This window comes from Pseudochaenichthys georgianus, chromosome 24, assembly GCF_902827115.2.
Source record: "Pseudochaenichthys georgianus chromosome 24, fPseGeo1.2, whole genome shotgun sequence".
Classification (NCBI taxonomy): Eukaryota; Metazoa; Chordata; class Actinopteri; order Perciformes; family Channichthyidae; genus Pseudochaenichthys; species Pseudochaenichthys georgianus.
In genome coordinates this window covers 24,657,997-24,677,905 of record NC_047526.1, presented here as the reverse complement: position 1 = coordinate 24,677,905, position 19,909 = coordinate 24,657,997, and the positions used below count along the sequence as shown (strand labels likewise).

The window sequence follows — 19,909 nt, the reverse complement described above, 5'->3', positions numbered from 1 at the left end:
TTTGATTTTTGCAGACTTGCATAAAATATATTCTTGAGTTGAGCATGTTGCATGTTTCAAAAAGGGCTATAAGCCAGGTGTTCTCAAACACTTTATGTTGAGTACTCCCTCACAAGAAAACAGAAAATGCCCATGCAACAGTGCACCTACAGTATAGATTCTTTGACATTTTTCATTGTAACATCTGGTCAGTGAATTATTTCAAATTTTTCTTCTGGAGAATCCCCTCACAACCCATCAAGTACCTGACTCTGTTTTGAAGACTCCTGGCACAGCTGCCTACCTGCTGGCACTTCCTGTCACAGAGGCATGGATTACAGCAAACAGGAACAATGTGGTTTCTGTTGAGAAGAAAATAACCACTGCCAAGCATTAGGGAAACTGGCAAAGCTCATTTGACCCCTGACATTGATTTATCCATTGTAAAGGGGGAACAATGTTGCCTGGCAACTGCATTTTACTCATCTCCCGCCCAAAACAATAAGATGTAACCCTACAATACAGTACTTCTTAAAAGCCTGAATTAATCAAATAATAATATTGTAGTAATTAGAGCAATATCTAAGAAGTCCATGGCCATTACCATCCAAAGTCTTTATTTAGTAACCTAGTACAGACAACATTTACCTATAAGATGGCAAATTAGGCTACACACTGTGCATAGGCGGCGTGTGAGGCTCAGGTTTGGGAAGGCTAAATAACTTTTTTTACACTCGAAACACTCGAGTCAAATGTAATTAAAGTCAGATCCACTCGTGTCTTAGATGGGGCAGTGATACAGGCCCGGTTCTACGGGGGTGCATAAGGGTGCATTGCACCCTCAGTTGAGTCGTTATGCACCCTCATTTGAAAAATTAAAAGTGAAAAATATTACATTTTGCCTACTATTACTAACAATAGTAGTAATAATAATAATAATAATAATAATAAGAAGAAGAAGAATATAGTTGAAATAAAATAAATTGTAATTGTGGTTGAATAGCATTGTCTGCTGCATTTATTTGATCAATTTAAACGGTAAGTAACGTTATTATGTCAGGTGCGCGTGACCTGTGCCGCTGCACATTCATCATCTGCAAGGTGCTTACACAGCAGTCAATGATGGATCAGAAAATGGTTAAAACAATGAGCCCTTATCGCCAGCATACACTGCATCTACTGCAGGTAACAGTTCAGATCATGGGGACATTACGTTACTGTCGTGGACACGAACGTCCTCCTGCCCGACTCGCCGGCTTTGCCCGCCTCGCCCACAGAGGCGGAGCAGCCACAGCCGTCTTCGTTACCCCAAACACCACCACCCCTCGGCGGCCCGCAAGTGCCAGAGGACCTCTGCAAAACAGAGCCTGCCCAGGTATATTTAAAAAAGTACCCAACTCGCCTGTACAGTGGGGTAAGGCGCTCATTTTGCAGCTCATGGTTTCAAAACAGAGATTGGCTGGAATATTCATGTAAAAAATATGCCATCTTCTGCTATGCATGTAGACATTTCGGTTCAAGTAAGTCAGATGCCTTCACAACAACAACTGGCTACAACAACTGGTGCCATGCTCTTATAGGCAATAGCCGCGTTCACACCGCAGGACTTTCCCTGGTACTTTAGTTCTTTAGTTCCGTTAGTACCAATAATGTCGCGTTCACACCGCCGGGACTACTCAGTGCCGGGAACTCTTTTGGTACTTTTTAGTCCCTGCTAGAGAGGTGGTACGAACCTGGTGACAAAAGAGTGCCAATTTCTATTCTATTTCTATTGGCTGGGCGAATTGCAAACCACGCCCCGTTAGACTCTGAATTTGTTTTGTTAGGCAGCCATTTTTTTCCTCGCTACAAAACCACATCCACACCTGAGCGAGTGGTTTTTTTGTACTTTAAAGCAGTTATGACCACACGTACTTCAACATCGGAGCGGTGGAATGATGAGGAAGTGTCGGCGCTTCTGGCAATTTACTCCAAGGACGGGATGCAGCAGCTTCTACAGAAAGCAGTTCCCAACTCCAAATGTTTTGAGCGATGTTCGCTACTTGAGCTGGGAATCGTGCACAGTGCACACGGATGCCGGGTAAAAATAAAGAAACTCAGGCAGGACTATAAAAAAATTAAAGACCACAATAATAAGAGTGGTAACGATTTTCTATTGTTATTATATATTGCCACTGTTTTTTAATACTGACACCTAACTTGCACTAAGGCGTGTCTGCTGCTATATATATTGCCACTGTTACATTGTTTTGAAACTACTTACACTTTATTTTACATTTCACACTGTTATTTAACTTCAATTTACATGCATACGACACACCTGGAACAGCATGATGCCGTTATTGTTATGTCTTGACTGTGCAATAAAACAAACAAACTGGCGAAGCTTTATTTATTGTGTCCCACCCCAAATTTGCAGAATAGAAGAATGTGAGAGCAGACAGGTGGTTGAATTTATCAGAAACACAAGTCTTACACACATAAACACAAGTAATTTATCATGTCATTTGTTTTAGATAAATAAGGGAAAAACACCAAACAAGGGTTGATGTCCTTTTCCAAAATCAGCCTGAGGGGGTAATATATAATAAATACATAAAGATAAAGTCCATTGTTATAATGGGGTATTTTATTTGTAAATTACCCTTATGAACTCCATCATCTCTGAGGTCGGAAAGTAAACAAACGCCTCATACAGCGGATGGGCTTTATACCCCCCCCCCCCCCCCCCCGTGTAGTTCTTCTTCTCTCGTTTTTTTGTTGTACTCGCCGTGAAGTGGTTTTGCGGCCTGCCAGTAAACCCAGAGAAGAAGAAGACGAAGTGACGTCAGCGTAATCGTGCCTCAGGGAAAGTACTGCGGTGTGAATGCGATTGGCACTAGCCCCCTGGCGGATTTAGTGCCGTGGTACTTTAGTGGTACTTTAGGGCCGGCACTAAAGTACCGCAAGTCCTGCGGTGTGAAAGCGGCTTATGTGATAAGGGACTGGGAAGGCATAATCAAGCAAAGAGCACATAGATCCATAGATCTCTTAATGTTGCTCTCAAAGTGCACCAGATTGATGCTTTTAACATCAATATTTAAAAAAAAAAAAAATCTTCCCGGGGGAGCATGCCCCCGGACCCCCCCAGAGGAGGTGAGGATCCCCATAGAGAGTGTTAGGTCCACTCCCCACTTAGAAAAATAGCACTTTACCACTGCACCCTCTCTAATCTCAGATGCACCCTTAATCATTTTGTTCTGGAACCGGGCCTGCAGTGATATCATAAAACTATACGCTTTCAAACACTCGGTAGGCCTAGTTATTTCTTAACCAGTTGTTCTGTATTCACCTTGCAGGTGCAACTCTGTGGCTTGTATCCTGGATTATATGTTTAAGTCATGGATGTTTAAAGCTCATATTTGTCTAATATTAGTTTACTTTTCATTAATGAAGTATGACGCTGCGCTGTCAGTTCACTTGTCCCTGTTTGTGATTGGTCAAATGTAGCTAACCCCGCCCCCGCCCCTTTCTCGTGAACGTGCTCTCAGCTGGTGAGAGAAGCCCTGGCTTGATTTACCGAGTTGATAACCAGCGTCGTAGGACCGCTTAGCCAGATCTCGTTTGTTAGTTTGTTGTTGTTAGTTTGTTTGCTACTCAAACATATCCAGGGTATGTTGAACTGGCTTCGTAGTACAGGGCACAGGTGGCTAGCAGCGCTAATGTCAAAGACACAGACATTATACATTATATCTGTATTTTACCAGGATGCAGTGACACAAATATTTGGGAAGGCTTAGGCTGCAGTCGGATAGTTTAAAAATCAGCTCCTAAATTCTAACCCTATCGTCTATTCCTTCACCTCTGAGTGAAACGTCACGGGGTTAAGGGATAGTGGATAGGAGAATTCAAAAGGACTTAGGAGAAGAGACTGCGGTACTTTAGTTTAGAGAATCCGAATGCACTTTCACTATCCGACGTGTTTATGATGGCCAGCGGACGTCATTGTGTGCGTCTGCTGCTGTGGGGAAACCATGGAAACCACAGTTTTCTATACAGCGGACTACAACATGGATGTTTAATAAGAACGAGGGACTACTGTGAACTCATCTAGAGACTCTGCACCGTGCTCTGATGCTGCTGCTTTGCTTTATGAACGTGGACAACAGACAAACATATTCTTCAGGACCAAAGTTGGAATTGAAATACAAAAGGAAAGTGAAACCTCTGCTCGTCCCCCTCACCCTCCGGTCCACATTAATACAAATGATCCCAATAGGCCTACGTATGATTGTATGAACTAAAGATCTTAAAATCAATACAGATGTATTTATTATAAACGTTAGTCCTTAACATCTATCACTGTGTATATCACCATTCAAACATCTTTTAAAAGTTGAACAAACCCCACACAGCTCAGTAAAGACTGAAATGTTGACTTTATTTGATAATTTCAGTGAAAACTAACGTTCATATTTCTCTTTTTGATTATAATACTGATGAACGTTCAAAACAAAGCACTTTGGCAACTTACCACCTATGTTTTAAAATGCTTAATAAGCACCGTAACTTTCATGATATAATTTCTCGGTCATAATCGGTTGTTTCCGTGAACGGCCGACTGTTGAGTGACGGCAAATGCTGCGGCTGCAAGGCATTGTGGGGCAGCATTTTCGCTTCTCCTGTCGGTTAGGGAGGTCCAGTGGTTCCTAAGCTAAAGGAGGTTATAAAGGAAGTTTGAAACCTCCTTTCCTATCATTCTCATCATTCTAGAGAATTCGAACGGCACTTATCATGGCTGCCCCTGAGGGACTTCCGGGTCATTTCACTCCTTTAGGAAGGTTCCTAAGCTAAATGGACTATTCGACTTCAGCCTTAGCCTTCCCTAGCCTGCAGCACCCGCCGCCCCTGACACTGTGTCTTGTTAGAATAGTCGATCCTTCATGAATATACTGCAAAATGTATCAACATATTTATGTACTGTATATCACATACATATTTCTGTGATTTTAAATGGACAGGCAGTCTGCAGCGAATATATAGTCTGCAGCACTATAGGAACAGAGAATTTCCCCTCAAATCCCAGAGCTGGGCAGATTTTTCACAATTAGAGCATCATCCCCACACTGAGGCTGGAGCACCCCCCCCCCCCCCCCCTTCCTGCACGAGGAGCAGAGTACAACCAAGTGCCAGCCCGGAGAAGCGCGACAGACCCAGCAGCCACGCAGCGAGAGGAGATGTTAACCGGAGCATATCATTAAATCATAGTTTTTAGTTTCCGTTTGTTAAAAAAAACACACAAATTATTAGACTATACATGATGCCCGTGTGGAAAACGAGTGTTGTGTCCAGACGCAAGGGGCGGCTAAACTAAAGATAATTTAACACAGATTGCACCAAAACGGTTCAAGTTGTATCCGTGTGGAGTAAAATCACTCCCTGAGCAGTGAGGACTAATGATGGCTCTCATGGTCCACCTGAAGACGGCCGCGCACCTTCGGGGCAAAGGTGACAGGATCGCTAAAGTTACATTCAGAGGTAGGACCATTTTCTTTGTTTTAGGCTGGATTTTGGGAAGTGTAATCGTTCGTTGTGGTTGGCATTGATTTATTTTGGATACATAACGTGATGGGAGGTAATTAGTGCATGCAAAAAGTTTGGGAGAGCCCTCTTGGATCGGGGGTTACCGAAGATACGCTGCGTCTTTTATCCAAAGACTGATATTCTTCAAATTAAGGAGAAATCATGAATTCAGCACTGTACAAAGAAAATAACAATCCAGGGTTTTAAAAAAAAAAGGGATTATTCACAAAAATAATGTCCTAATGTGAATCATTTCAGCAGTTTGAACTTATATACGCATTTGGTATACTATTCATAGCATGTGCTTTAATATAACGGCTCACACATTTTATAGTAGTAAAACACTGCACTGTATTTGGAATTGTGTTTTCACGTTCCTGTTATTGATGGTCAATAACATAACATCGCACGATCATCGCAGATATCCTTTCGAGTATTTTCCAGCTTTCAGGATTTTGTTATCTTAAATATGAATAGTTAAAATATTAATTATTCATGAGAGCCACAAAAAGGAAAAAGCAATTGCCTGCATATCCCTGTATGGTGTAATTGTAGTGATTCCTCATGTGTTTTCTCTTGATGGTTAATTTGACTCATAAACCAATAATGGCGAGAAGTCAGTATAGGTTCTAATTGACTACGCTTGTATTGATCTCTAAATGTATGGAGGTGGGGGTCTCCTTTATTACCTTTAGTAATTGCCAACCCACTAGTGCTATATAAAGGGTCACCATCCCAACAATGCCTGTTTGCCCTCTGCTGTTCAGAGGCAACAGGGATCTCTGAAGGAGGGTGTCAAACTCAAGGCCCGGGGGCCAAATCCGGCCCGCGGCTTCATTTAATGTGGCCCCGCAAGAGCTTTCAAAGAATATAATACGTTTATTATACGGTTACATGCCACTTTACAGAAGCAGGTTGCCCATAAACTACATGTCCCACAATGCATCTCGTTTTGTGACATGCGCACTGAAGAGACTTGCAATTATTTGCCCTGGACTTCTGCTTTCAGACGTAGTTAGTTATTACCCTATCCGATAATAATCCAATTCAGAGGCAATAATGTAATATAATACATTATTTTATATATATATTATATATTTATATAGTTACAACTGGCCCTTTGAGTGCAACCATAATGCTAATGTTGCCCGCGATGAAATTGAGTTTGACACCCCTGGGAGAGGAACATTTGGAGGGAGTTCAGTGGATTCATTCAGCAACTCGAAAGAGAGAAACAGAGACAGGAAAAGAGAGGTGTGCAAGTTTCAGCACCTTGGACAGCCATCAGACCCCTCTCTGACACATGTTCAATAGACTCCTGTTTTCAGCATCACTATTGTGTTGAATACAAGATGCACCACCCTTTTTTTCCTCTCTCCACTGCTCTGTGATTGTGTGTGAGTGTGCGTGTGTGCCTGACTGTGTGTGCACTGAAGAGAGGATGGCTTTCAGGGTTGTGCTGCAGTGAATTCACCAAGGAATTGATACAACATGAACCGTGGCATTCAAGTCAAAGATTAGATCCTCTGATCTTTCCCCCATGGGCCAACTGTCGGCAGCACACTCTCTGCAGTTCATCTGTTTGCTAAGTTGTTAGCCTAAGCACTGATACAAGTTCAAAGCACGCGTGGCTTTCACTGTTTGTCACTTGTGTCAAAAGCTGTACCGTATTGTTAAAGAAAATGCAGATCACACACAATCCTCATACAATATTTTCTTATTAGATGCATGCTGAAGACACCAATTAAAACAAGTTACACTGTGTTATGTGATGCATCAGAATATGTGGCCTGAGGAATAGAATATCAACTCTAGTGGATTTAAAGTTGTTAAATCCAAACAGAAATGAGTCACAGAATACGGTGTAACTGCTTACTGTGGCCACTAGGGGGGCAACACTGACATATCACCACCATCGATCACCACACCACTGACAATCATCACTCATTCACCATCTTTTAGGTTGATAAGAAAAAGTTGTTAGCAAACAGCCACGTATTTACACCTCCAGCAGTATTAATTAAAGCATCATTATCACTCAATTAGAGTCGTGTTACCTGGCTACCTGGTAAGTTTAATTATTCACTCTTAAATGCTCTTCCAACAGTTATGAATTATCTGGCTAAATTACTGATAATTGCTCCACTACCTTCACTAGCTAGTTGCCACTTGCGCATTAGCATACTATTTATCATTAGCATAACGAACAGGTGTTAGCTACATCCGGTTCAGAGAGGTAACACGTGAACGATCATTAACAAGCGATTTGTAATGAACCCAGAAGGTTGTCTTTTTTCAGACACAGTTTATAGGAGTCTCAAACATCTTCATCTACCTGGAGAAAAAAGCAGGTCCCTGATGAAGAAGATTTAAATCCGTTTCCGAGTCAGTTTCCTATCCAGGCAGGCGGCCTCCATCTTTGTTTTGATACGCAACGTGAGAGAGGGTTTTAAATATTTAAAAACAGACTGAATATTTACAACAACATGGTTAGACATTGGCATCCTGGCATCAGCATTAGGACAGTAAGTGCTATGTTCTTCTTAAATTCGGTTAAATAAGATTAATAAGTATTTTAAAGCTGTGAATTAAAATGTTGATTTAGGTAAAAGTCCAAAAGTATTAGCATTAAAGTGTAGGCTACTCACAATGGATTATTTCAGAAAAATGTAAATTACATAAGAAGTACAAGATAAGTGTACTTTACCATCCAAATTGGATCTTTTCCTAGTATTATATTCTTATGGTTATTATATCATCCTCTTTTTATGCATACAAGAGCATTTTAAAGTTGTAGTGTGTCAATGTTGACCAAATGTAAATACTTGAAGTAGGCCTACTGTGCAGATTACCAGTACAGTAGGCTACTGCATTAAACTACATCAGCATATCATGTGTTTTTGAGTGTACAAAGAAACTAGTAACTGTGAGTGTTAAAATAAATATAAACAGTACAATATGTGCCTCTCAAATGTAGTGGAGTATAAGTGTGAAGTATTATGTCAAAAAGAACATTACTTGACTAAATGTACTTTGTTGTACAGGCAGGGAGATTGAAATGCTGTTTCTCACAATCCCGAGGAGTACATATACATATGTGTATGACTAAATAAATATGACTGAATATACATTTTGAATGTTATTGTTAACAAGAGTAAAGCAATTCAAGCATAGCTATTAGGGACATAATTGCAAACAATGCATTTTCCTGTGCAGACACCTAAAAGTGAATACACATTGGCTTATGGCAACAATCGTCCGTGCAGGATTAACTTCACTAAATTATCTAACTTAAATATAACCATCACTCACCACATGATATCCACATTTGCAGAGGATTCTTCTGCCGAAGATATCAATGTACCGGACTGGGAGGTTGAATATAGGTGTCAAAGGACAAGCGTCAATACGCTGAATGACAGACTTCCATTTCTTGGCCTTCGGTCTCTGTCCCGTGCTGAACCGGTGCTTCCCCTGGGCATACTGGTGCATGATACCAGCCCAACAACCGTCAGCTTTACCTGTCTTCGTTATCACTGCCAATATGAAATATCAAGGAAAATGTCAGTTGGTGAAATTAGATAAATATACATAGAAAAGGATATATACTGTAAACATTACATTGTATTGTCATTGATTTGTTCTACTTAGCAGTATGTAATGGTAATTAAATAAGCACCACATTTAGCAGCAGCAATATTAATTGAAGAACACAGTAATGCATCAATAATTATTATAGATAGATAGATAGATAGATAGATAGATTCAACTTATTGTCATTACACAGTACAGGTTCCATGTTATGAAGTGTTATAATATGTATTTTTCCAAAATAGGGCATACTGCATAACGAGTACTTGTAATAAGCATATGAGAATGTAAATGCAGTACCTTTAGTGTTACAGAGTATGTATACACTGTGATTATATTACTTTAACTGAATTAAAATATCTGAGTAGTTCTTCTCCACCAAGACAATACAATATTAGTTTGATTTTGTAAATTGTAACAATAATACTAGTGCAATATCGCAAATGTGCTGTAGGTGGGACAGATATTAACAGTATACAGTAATGCCACTGTAGCACTAAAGTTATAGGCTGCATTTTATTATTAAATCCGCACACTTAATTAGTGTCCCTAACTAAAATAATCTGTGTTTGTACAAAGCTACAAATTCTCTGTACAGTTACAGCTAGCAAATCCACGGTTTTGAGTGTATTACCACATATTTACCGCTATTTTGACCCAGAAAGAGTTCAACTTTGAACTATGTGTAATCCATAATATCTTCCGCTATGTCGGGTGTACGTCCCTTCAATGCTACAATAATTATGACCGGTTTATAAATGTCAGACAGATATAAAACGTTACAGCGTTAGCATGAGCTAACTTTAATAACGGGACGGATTCTTTCACACACACATACGGGTTTTGGACCGAGGGCGACACCGTACTTCCGATATCCGCCATTTCACGCGAGGTGCAAGCAGAATATCATAGTCTATTGCCTTAATCAATATAGTCAACTCTAAAATACCACATATATGCAATGGCATGATAATATTATTGTGACAAGTGGTCTATTGACCTGGTGTTTCCAGAAGATAGACGTAGATGCTGCCAAAATCGACCGAAGGCCACTTTCGAGAGTCGTTTTTCCATACATCTGCAGGCAGTCTGTAAGGGCAATCCGACAACCCACACAGCTCTAGTTTACGCTGGTAACGACCTAGAGCACACCCCTCAAGTCCAGAGATGTAATCCGAAGACATGCAGCGATTTCTTCGGTCGTTAATTCAGAAAAAAAAACTAGTGCGCTCTGCCTGGCTACGTTAGCTAGCTGTTTATATTAGCACCTCCAGGATATTAGCACCTCCAGGAAAATGGCGTATTTATATATATATATATATATGGCGTGCGTTGCATTGTGGATAGCTCGTGACGTCACTGTGTGTGAAAGAATGCGGCGGAATTTCGGACTAAACACAGTGACAACTATTACCATAACATGCCCGGGTGAAAATATCATGCACAGCTTTCAGATAGAGTATTATCGTGTAATTAAAACAAGTTCATTGTTATTACCTGTTTTTCTTCTTCTTCGTTCAGTATTCAATATTCAATATATTCGGAGATGGAGAGTGAGGTGGGAGGTAAGGTGCGAACCTTTTGCCCCACCCATGTGACGTTTTTGCCCCACCCATGTCACGTGTAGATGTAGCTGCCCTGTCATTGGTCGGTTAGGACCTGTTAGGATTTGGGTCGGAAAAGTGTTAGGACTTTGTTAGGAACTGTTAGGAGTTGTTAGGAATTAGTAGGACTTGCGTTGGCAGTCCAACCCAGTCCAACCGGCGGAGGTGACGGCCATCACAGCTGTTTTTACTTAATTCTTCATGGAATTCTCGTGCATATCCACTTCTTTTCACAATACTTGTCAGTTTTGTGTTCCCAGTTTCTTTAAATTGCTGCAGGTTGTTGAGTCATTCTTTTCGCTACAATCTGTCAGTAGCACTTCCTAGGGGCTTTCAGCGTAACCAGCTTCCTGTCTGGAGAGGAAGAAGTCTGCCAGGAAGCTGCAGCCCCCCTCTGGCATGTCACACTAAATGACTCCTAGAGAGGCTGGTGGGCCGATGTTATGTATGTAAAGCCTGCTCCTTATCTTATGTTTGGTGGGGAAAAATACATGATCCAGTATCAAACATCTTTAAAATGTTGTGAAAATAAAAGGCATACATCGACTGCTTTCAATGTATAGTAATCAGAAAACTGCAGTCTTCTCTCCACTCAGCCTTAAACGTGTTCTGTATTATCTGATGCCACGGGCAATGAAGTCTTCTTCAAAGGGGAGGCATCAAAACTAAATTGAGTTTTGACAAGTCTTTGATGAAGCCCTGCTGTTATCTGTAGCTCTTGGCTTTATCAAAAATGACACTCCAGCTCTTTTTGCACAGTAGCCTGTAGGATCACACCATATGTAAATCAGAGTTAACTAGAAATTAAATAATTATTTAAGCTTTTAACATATTCCACGACTACAGCTTGCTACTCTCAGCCCAATACTCTTCGTCGTCTACCACCACTCCTACTGAAACAACATGACTTCCCCCCCCTGCTACTTAGACAGTTTGCTCATCCCCGTCATCTCTCTAACTCTAAATATTTGATATTTTGTGGGATGAAACAGCTTTGTGCAGGCTACTGTATCCCCCACACACCATTCCCTATCTTCCCTGTAGCTGACTGAAACCATTTTCTTTACATCCTCTGCTGGATCATAAATTCTCTGTTGATTTTAAATTGTGATTTAGCATTCACCCTGTCTCTTGTTCTGCTCGAAAATTGGTCAGGAAATAAGAGGAAATGTAATCACAGTATGGAACAACAAAGTGCTCGGAGGCATACAGGGAGATAGTAAACATTCTGCTTTCATGCTTTGCAGTCTGCCGGTCTGCGCTAAATCTTGCTGTTCACTATAGATTCAGGTTGATAGAGAAAGACAGAAGGTAAGCTTGTTGCCCCATTAATTTTTATCTTTGGTCACAATGTTCCCCATTCTGTTCTTTTACTTTTTTCCTCCGTCTTCCAGCTCGGAAACGAAAACCAAAGTTTGGTTCTTTCAACACTCCATAAGTGTTTCCATTTGTCACAGTTCCCACCAATGCCAGAAGGCATCCTGATGAACAGAATGTTTTTTAGTTTGGTGTGAAGCACCTTACATAAGCTTCACATAATCTACTTTCTAAACCCACGTCTCAGCCAGACACAAACACTGGTATGACAGTGATGCCTCTGTATTGAATAATGTAGGAGGAATATGGCCTCTTTCCCTTTCTGACATTTAAGTGGCGTTTATTCTCGTACAAATATTTCATAGGATCTGGGCTTTGTAAAGGTTGTGGAGATCGGGGAGTGAGGTAAAAGAGAGAGGATAACACCTTTGGTCATGGACAAAAGTATAAATGTGCTGATAAAATGATACGGATGAGGCTTTATACCGTAGATATTTCTGTTTTGCAATCGTATATCTGTTTTCTTTTTCTCTTTCTGAACTCAGAGGTAATGTGGACTGTGAATGTGTGAAAAGATGCTTTCATCCCAAACAACAATGCATTAATGCCAGGGAAAAAAAGATTTATTTCTATTTGAACTTATTATTAAAGCCAGACTGACTGGGTCTGCAATCACCTTTGTATCTGTGTGTTTGGATATATATTAATATATCAGTACCGATAGGCTGTCCACATGCACCAAAACAAATATCAACACCCACACAAAGCCTGAGATACACAAAGCAAACCAACGCAACAAAGGCCGAATACACTCAGCAGCTCGGCACCATTCATGAGCGTTACAAAGCAACCAGGTGAACAGCGGCTTCAACATGCATGAGTGAGCCGGGTTACCTTCCAGTGAACGGCTCTCTGCCCTGTGTATAACCCTGAATACACACCTAGATATTATTGTTTGCACACAAATGTAATAATGTGCAATTTCTTTAATATGGGCAACAATCTCACTTATTTTATATTATTTCTATTCGAGTGTTTCCTCTCTGTTTTATTTTGTCGCATAGTGAGTCATATTGAAGCTGTCTGCATTTCTTTTCTGTCTCCCTTGGCTCTACACTTCTTGTCTCATTTGTGTGTTTATCAGGTGATTAAGGCATCTATTTGTCTTCTCACTGGACTTTAATGTGACAAATGTACACAGGGATTTTAAATGGTAGTGTCTGATAAAGGTCTCTCAGAGAATCCATCCTTTACATTAGGAAAAGTACAAAACCACAATGTAAAAAGACTAAGTTACAACTCCTAATTGTGCATTTTAAAACCATTTGATTTTCTATTTTGTGACCTTTATGTAAACATAGATGAAAAGTGTTTCGAATAAATGCAGAAGATAAATGAGGACAAGTATGCTTAACGTAGAAAAAAGAAACATTAATCCTATAAATTCACAAGTACAAGTAGAAATAGAAATAAAGTAGCACACAATGGAAATACTAAAGTAAATCACAATTGCCTTAAACTGTTTTCCCACATTTTTATATTCTTGTATTTATTAGTGTTACTGGCAACTAAAAAAAAAGCAATAGTACTAAAACCACATTGTAAAAATACTCTGCAACTTATAATTCTGCATTTTTAAACTACTTTATGACCTAGTAAACATAGAAGACACATGTTTATCATACATTGAGAAGTTGAATTAAAACAAGAATGCTAAACGCTAAAAAAGAATCCTAAATAAATCAGAAGTACTGAATAGACAAAAGTAGAAAAATACAGTTTTTCCTTAAACATTTTTATATTCTTGTATAAAACTTTGACTGGCAACCTAAATGCCCCAGACTAATACAAATAAATACCACGACTGATTGCTTTTTCCTGTGCTCTATCATCACCATGCTGTGTGTGCTCTCTTAAGCTGAACAGACAACCCATGTCATTACTGAACCATCTGTCCGTTTCTAACCTCCAAATTCCTCTTCACCTTCCAGGTCTGTCCTTCTACAGCCGTGTGGCGGAGAACTGTGATGCTGTGGCTCACTTTAATGAGGTCAGTGTCTTCATTTCCCACAACATACACAACTCACCTAGATCAGTGTTTCTCAAACTTTTTCATACCAAGGACCACTTAACCAATAAAAAAACACTCGCGGACCACCTAACTCCACAAATATCCCAAAACACATCGTTTTTCTAGAACAGATTATAAATCGCCTGAAAATGGTACAAACAAGTGGCAACATGTGTGACGAATGTGTTGCCCTGGGCTTTATCATGCAATATAAAGTGAAACTTAAGCTCGTTCCATTGCGGAGATATTCCCGCGAGAGTGCGGAAAACTTACATTTATTTATTTATTTATTTCAAATGTGAAATGTTACCAATATACTCACGGACCACTAGGGGGCGCTCACGGACCACCAGTGGTCCGCGGACCACACTTTGAGAAGCACTGACCTAGATAATGACGGTCAAGTAATTATCTCCACTTAATAGAAAACAGCAACATTCCAGTGTCCACTGCAGGGAACAATATGCTGATTTCAGAGGCTGCATGCTTTCTTAATGGACCCGGTGGGGAGTCAATAAGCAGGAGACACAATGTTCATTTTACTCTAAATGTTGCTTTTGTTTTTAAGTGAAGACATGAATACAACTCAAACCTAATATCATGTATCATTGAATATAAGTGAGTATAGGAACATTTCACATTTACTGTAATCAGGACTCAATTACTGTAATGCTATTAAGGAAGGATCTTATAATTTGATCGGGACTGACTAATAAGTTAATTTTGAATTAGCAATTTCCACCAGGTACATCGCATTAAGAGTAAAGAACATTAGATGTGGATTATTAATGGCAAATCTCGATTCAGCTGTCTCGGAGAGTGAAACAATCTCGTTGCCATTATTCTTAAAATTATTTATGTGTCTCTGTGATCTCCTCTGCTACCTAGCATTATGTCCTTAAAAATCATAGGTATACTATAGTTTGGTTCTAAAGAAGCCTATGTTGCTGGTGCAGGTCAGGACATTTAAAATTCCTCACTTTGAGTACAAATGTTTCCAAAGATAAAACAGATTTTCATCAATTTGCTGTAGGGTTTTTATGAATTAGACACGCATCAAATTGTTTTATATCATCCAGTTCTTATCGATCAATGTGACATATAATCCTACAGGATGGAATTGAGCCGTGTTAATAGTGAGGTGCGAATAATCCTCCCATGTATTAACCAGAAAGATTGACTTTAAACATTCAAGAAGTTAAGCTCTAACCAATGAACCAGCGAAGGATCACGTTTTATCACCTCATTATTTTACTTATTCTCCCTTGAAAGGACTAATGGCCCTCTCCTGTTCACTTACAGCCTATCATGGTCTGAGAGGCGAGGCAGAATTGGTGGCCTCCTCCCATGCATGACATTGAACACTTGTTATGTTATAATTAAACCAGACACTCCACCCTCTATCTGCCAGAACTTGTTCTTCAAACTTTACCAATAATATTTAATTGTGATGACCACAGACCCGAGAAGGACTTCCAGGACCCTAAGGATTTCAGTGCAGTGCTGGTTGGTCAGTCTCTCTCATTGCTGCTGTGGGATTCTGGGAAATGTTCCCAATAGGATTCCTGCAGGCTTCTGTCACACCAAGAAGCCAGTGTTATGATGGTTAAGGCAGCAGAGGGGGGATTAAAGAAAAAAGAGACGAGGGTAGGGGGATCAAGAGAAGAAGTGCTGGAGGAAATCTAGAGTGAAAGCAACAGGGACAGAACAGAGGTAAGGGAAACAGTCGGGGAATTAAATAAGAAAGAGGGCGTGAAACACATGGTACCTTTTTAGGGGAGGGTTTTTCCCTCCGAGCTTCTTACTTTTCACAAAAAATATTTCTCCTTTGATGGCTCAAAGGGAGAGGGCTGCTTCCTTTATGGATAGCCGTGGCTTTTGTTTTCAGTCTAATCAGGAGAAGGGCTAAATGACTGTACACATTTGGTAGCTTACACACACACACACACACACACACACACACACACACACACACACACACACACACACACACACACACACACACACACACACACACACACACACACACACACACACACACACACACACACACACACACACACACACACACACACACACACACACACACACACACACACACGCACACGCACACGCACGCACGCACACACATTCTCAGCCCCTGCAGATATAACAGTGTTGTATAGCGTCACAAGTGCCATATAAGAGTGGATAAATATGATTATTCCTGAGGTCTTACAGTAACTGGTATAGAACTTAGTGGCGTGCCCTGAAATGTCATCCCTTGTGACAGCCTCACCCGATGCTCTCGTTGCGACCCCGTAGTGCTGGGGGGGTCATTAACATCACTCAGCATCAATACAGCGTCCAGGCTTCCCTTGGGACGACTTGTGCTTCCAGTAGCTCCTGTGTGTGTGTGTGTGTGTGTGTGTGTGTGTGTGTGTGTGTGTGTGTGTGTGTGTGTGTGTGTGTGTGTGTGTGTGTGTGTGTGTGTGTGTGTGTGTGTGTGTGTGTGTGTGTGTGTGTGTGTGTGTGTGTGTGTGTTTTTGCATGCCTTAACGCATTACATGCTGCTGGTGCTTAAGCGTACAGTACATTTGTCTGTTTTCCTTGCCATCCCCCCACCCAACAAACTCTTGAGCACATCCTCATCACGTCCTCCTCATCTGACGTCTTCATCCTCAGCGCTGGGACATTCTCATGGCTCAGTGAACTCAGTCCAGCCTCTGGAGTTGAGGGCCATTAGCATAGAGGTGTGTGTGTTGTTGCTTTATGCATGGGCTAGCAGGAGGCCTTTGAACTAGTATGCGGATAGAGGGGAAGGGGAATCTAGATTCATTATTCATTCCTTGGTGAGACTCGGCTTTTATCTGCAGTACACCAGGGCTTCCCCCTCACTAGTTAGACAGAACTGGAGCAAAGAACAGACAGCCTTGAAAGAAATGTACCACAGGGTTCATTCATGAGCCTGTAGATAATGATACTGTACATGTTAAGGTCTTCATGTCATGTGTGTGTGTGTGTGTGTGTGTGTGTGTGTGTGTGTGTGTGTGTGTGTGTGTGTGTGTGTGTATGTGTGTGTGTGTGTGTGTGTGTGTGTGTGTGTGTGTGTGTGTGTGTGTGTGTGTGTGTGTGTGTGTGTGCACATGAATAATTTCATTAAGAATGTGTGTTTGTTTTTGTAACAAACAAGACGTCAAGAGATTTACACTATGCAAACGTGGAAAGGGGTGCAGTAATATTGCTTCTTCTCTAGTCTCCAGCTGCTTCATCTCTACAGTGTACTAACGTGTCTGACTTTTTAATGAGAACATTGTGATTAGGGAACGCTATATCTGAATCTCATGGTTTTTTCATTTTTGTGTACCTACTGTTTTAATTGTCGCCTACAAATGTGCAACTCCATGCCACCCTTATTCTGTTGATTATTGCTATAATAGGGAAACAGTATTAAAGGAGTACTGCACCTATTTAGCATTAAACTTCTATAACAAAGCAACTTGACCGGAAACAGTTCAGACAGAGTTTTGGGCGTGTCGTTGTTTGTAGCATCTTTTTATTTTCAAACCTGTATAGTGTTCAGTCCCACCTGACATCATTTCAGGCAATGTATCAGACTCCACACAGCTTCCTCTGGAAACAAAAAAAGGCTGTATACAACTTCAAATATGCAGTAGTGTTTTCAAATGTGCTCGAACATCTAAAGTCAAAGTCAACTTTATTGTCAATCTTTCAGTTTGTATGTACAGACGGAGAGATCGAAATACAGTTTCCCACAATCCTCAATACAAAAACAAATATAATATATTTATATATACACAATCAACAGACATTTATACATATGCACACATTAAGACATAAATAAAAGCACAACGAAGCATTTATTGTTATGTTAGCACACTCACAGCTCTTTTTTTATGTCATTAAATAAATATATACATCAGCAGATGAAGAAATAAAGCATGAGACTGAAGGCAGGAGACATGGTGTCATTACTTTATTGACATGTAACCACACCACAATCTTCCCCTAACCTCAGACAAAGTGCTCTTATACCCTTAACCACAACTCAGGAAATGAGCCCTCGACTTGGGTGTCAAATTCCTGCGGTTTATACACCATCCCTCCAACCCAAACACTCATAGAACTTCCTTGGCAAACATCCCCTATCAACTGGCAAAACCCAACTTGCAAAATAAATGAAGTAACAGTCTCTTCTTGACATTGTTGCTGATTTAGTCGTCCCCGTGAGACTGTCGATGCTCTTCCAGTATCTTCCTCTGAAATCCCCATTATCTTGATCAGAGACCAAAGGAAGAGACCACAGTGAGCTCCCTTCCACAAAGCTTCCCCGACTGCCTCTGTAATCAGATTTGGGAAAGTTACTGTGCTGGAGGAAGGTGTAACTGTTATATGAGAACACACCACTATCAGAGTGAGATTTTTAAACTAATAAACCTTGTACTTAGTTGTTCAGGATTTATATCCAGTTAGCCACCAGAGGATAGAATACTCTTAAAACGTAATTTCATGCATTAGGGTAGTCTTCCTTTTGGAGGTCATATTGCAAATTATATTTATTGACTTTACTTGACCACAAGTAAGAAGAACCAGTGTAGCAGTTGCCTCTGAGCTAGAACATTGCTGGTGCTAAAAATACTTTATGCAGTTCACTAGTTTTTAAGATTCAGGGCTGCTCCGGGGAGGTGTTTTCCCATCTCTGAGAGTACTGAATAAAATATGACTTGAGCAGAATATTTTCTTTGCCTGCTAAGAGTTAGAAATGGGCTGAATGCATTACATTTGAGCTACCACAATTAGCATAGCAGAATCTACATCTGGCATACTTTCTGTATTGAAACTAATGTAAGGATTCTTTGTTTTTAGGCTGGTTTAAGCATTGTGGATTTAGGATGACAAAACTGAAAAGCTAAACACAAATGCTCTGATAGATAACTCTCAGAGATATACAACATCCTGTATGGATAGCTGTTTTTTTGTCTGTTGTGTAAGCCCTTAGGAAAGGAAAAGAAAAGTTCCAATTTCTCTGTTGCTGTTTCTGTGTGTACCCATGTGCATCAGCTTGGTACTTATTAATTGTGCTTCCTGTCTTAAGGAGTATCTCCTCTAGGGTGACACAGTGCCAAAAATCTAGTTGAAAAGTAAAGTTATCCACAGAAAATATGTAATGAAATCTATATGATCCGGTAAAATGAAGAATTTGCACATAAAACCCAATACTACACTTTAGCATTCCTTGCTAAGTCAGTGTTTTGTGGTGTGTACATTTGAAGCACAGTGTGTATCTGAACTCAGTGTCTACAGTCAACATTAGCAGGCTGTCCCACAACAGTGCTTTGAACTAAATGCTAACATTAGCATGCTAACATCCCAATGACAATGACATGACATGGGGATGTTTACCATCTATGATGTCCGCTATGTCGCCCATCTTCTAACTAAAACTCTATTGTTAATAGTTACTTTTTCATAAACCACCACTTTGGACTAATTAAAAATATTAACTTGATAGTGGTGTTAAAGGAAAAGTCATGACATGAAGTCATATATCAAGAGTCATGATTTCAAGTCAGGATTCATCTTAAATCTCATGGCAAGCCGCCAAAGAGTTGTTTTCATCTGCGCTCGAGCCATAAAGCTATGTTGCTTCTCCATTTAACCTCCCATCTTTGTCTGAGTGGATTTCTGTCTTGAGACGTCCAGTTCAGAAACCAACTGAAGACAAATTGATTTTCTGGTGGTGCATCGGACAAATAGAAGAAACTAAGGGATGTTTGGTGGCATA

At 40.4% G+C, this 19,909-nt stretch overlaps 1 protein-coding gene across 7 annotated transcripts in view; it reads left to right on the top strand.

The window, feature by feature from the left end:
* The first annotated feature begins 5,187 nt into the window (after nucleotides 1-5,187).
* The window catches only part of otofa (otoferlin a), a 73,618-nt gene continuing 58,896 nt past the window's right edge, over nucleotides 5,188-19,909 (top strand). For all 7 annotated transcript variants that reach the window (XM_034076030.1, XM_034076032.1, XM_034076031.1 and 4 more), the window contains exons 1-2: nucleotides 5,188-5,496; nucleotides 14,045-14,103. In XM_034076030.1, the coding sequence (XP_033931921.1) occupies nucleotides 5,415-5,496; nucleotides 14,045-14,103 (141 nt within the window). In that variant the 5' untranslated portion in view covers nucleotides 5,188-5,414. The remainder of the gene's footprint in view (nucleotides 5,497-14,044; nucleotides 14,104-19,909) is intronic.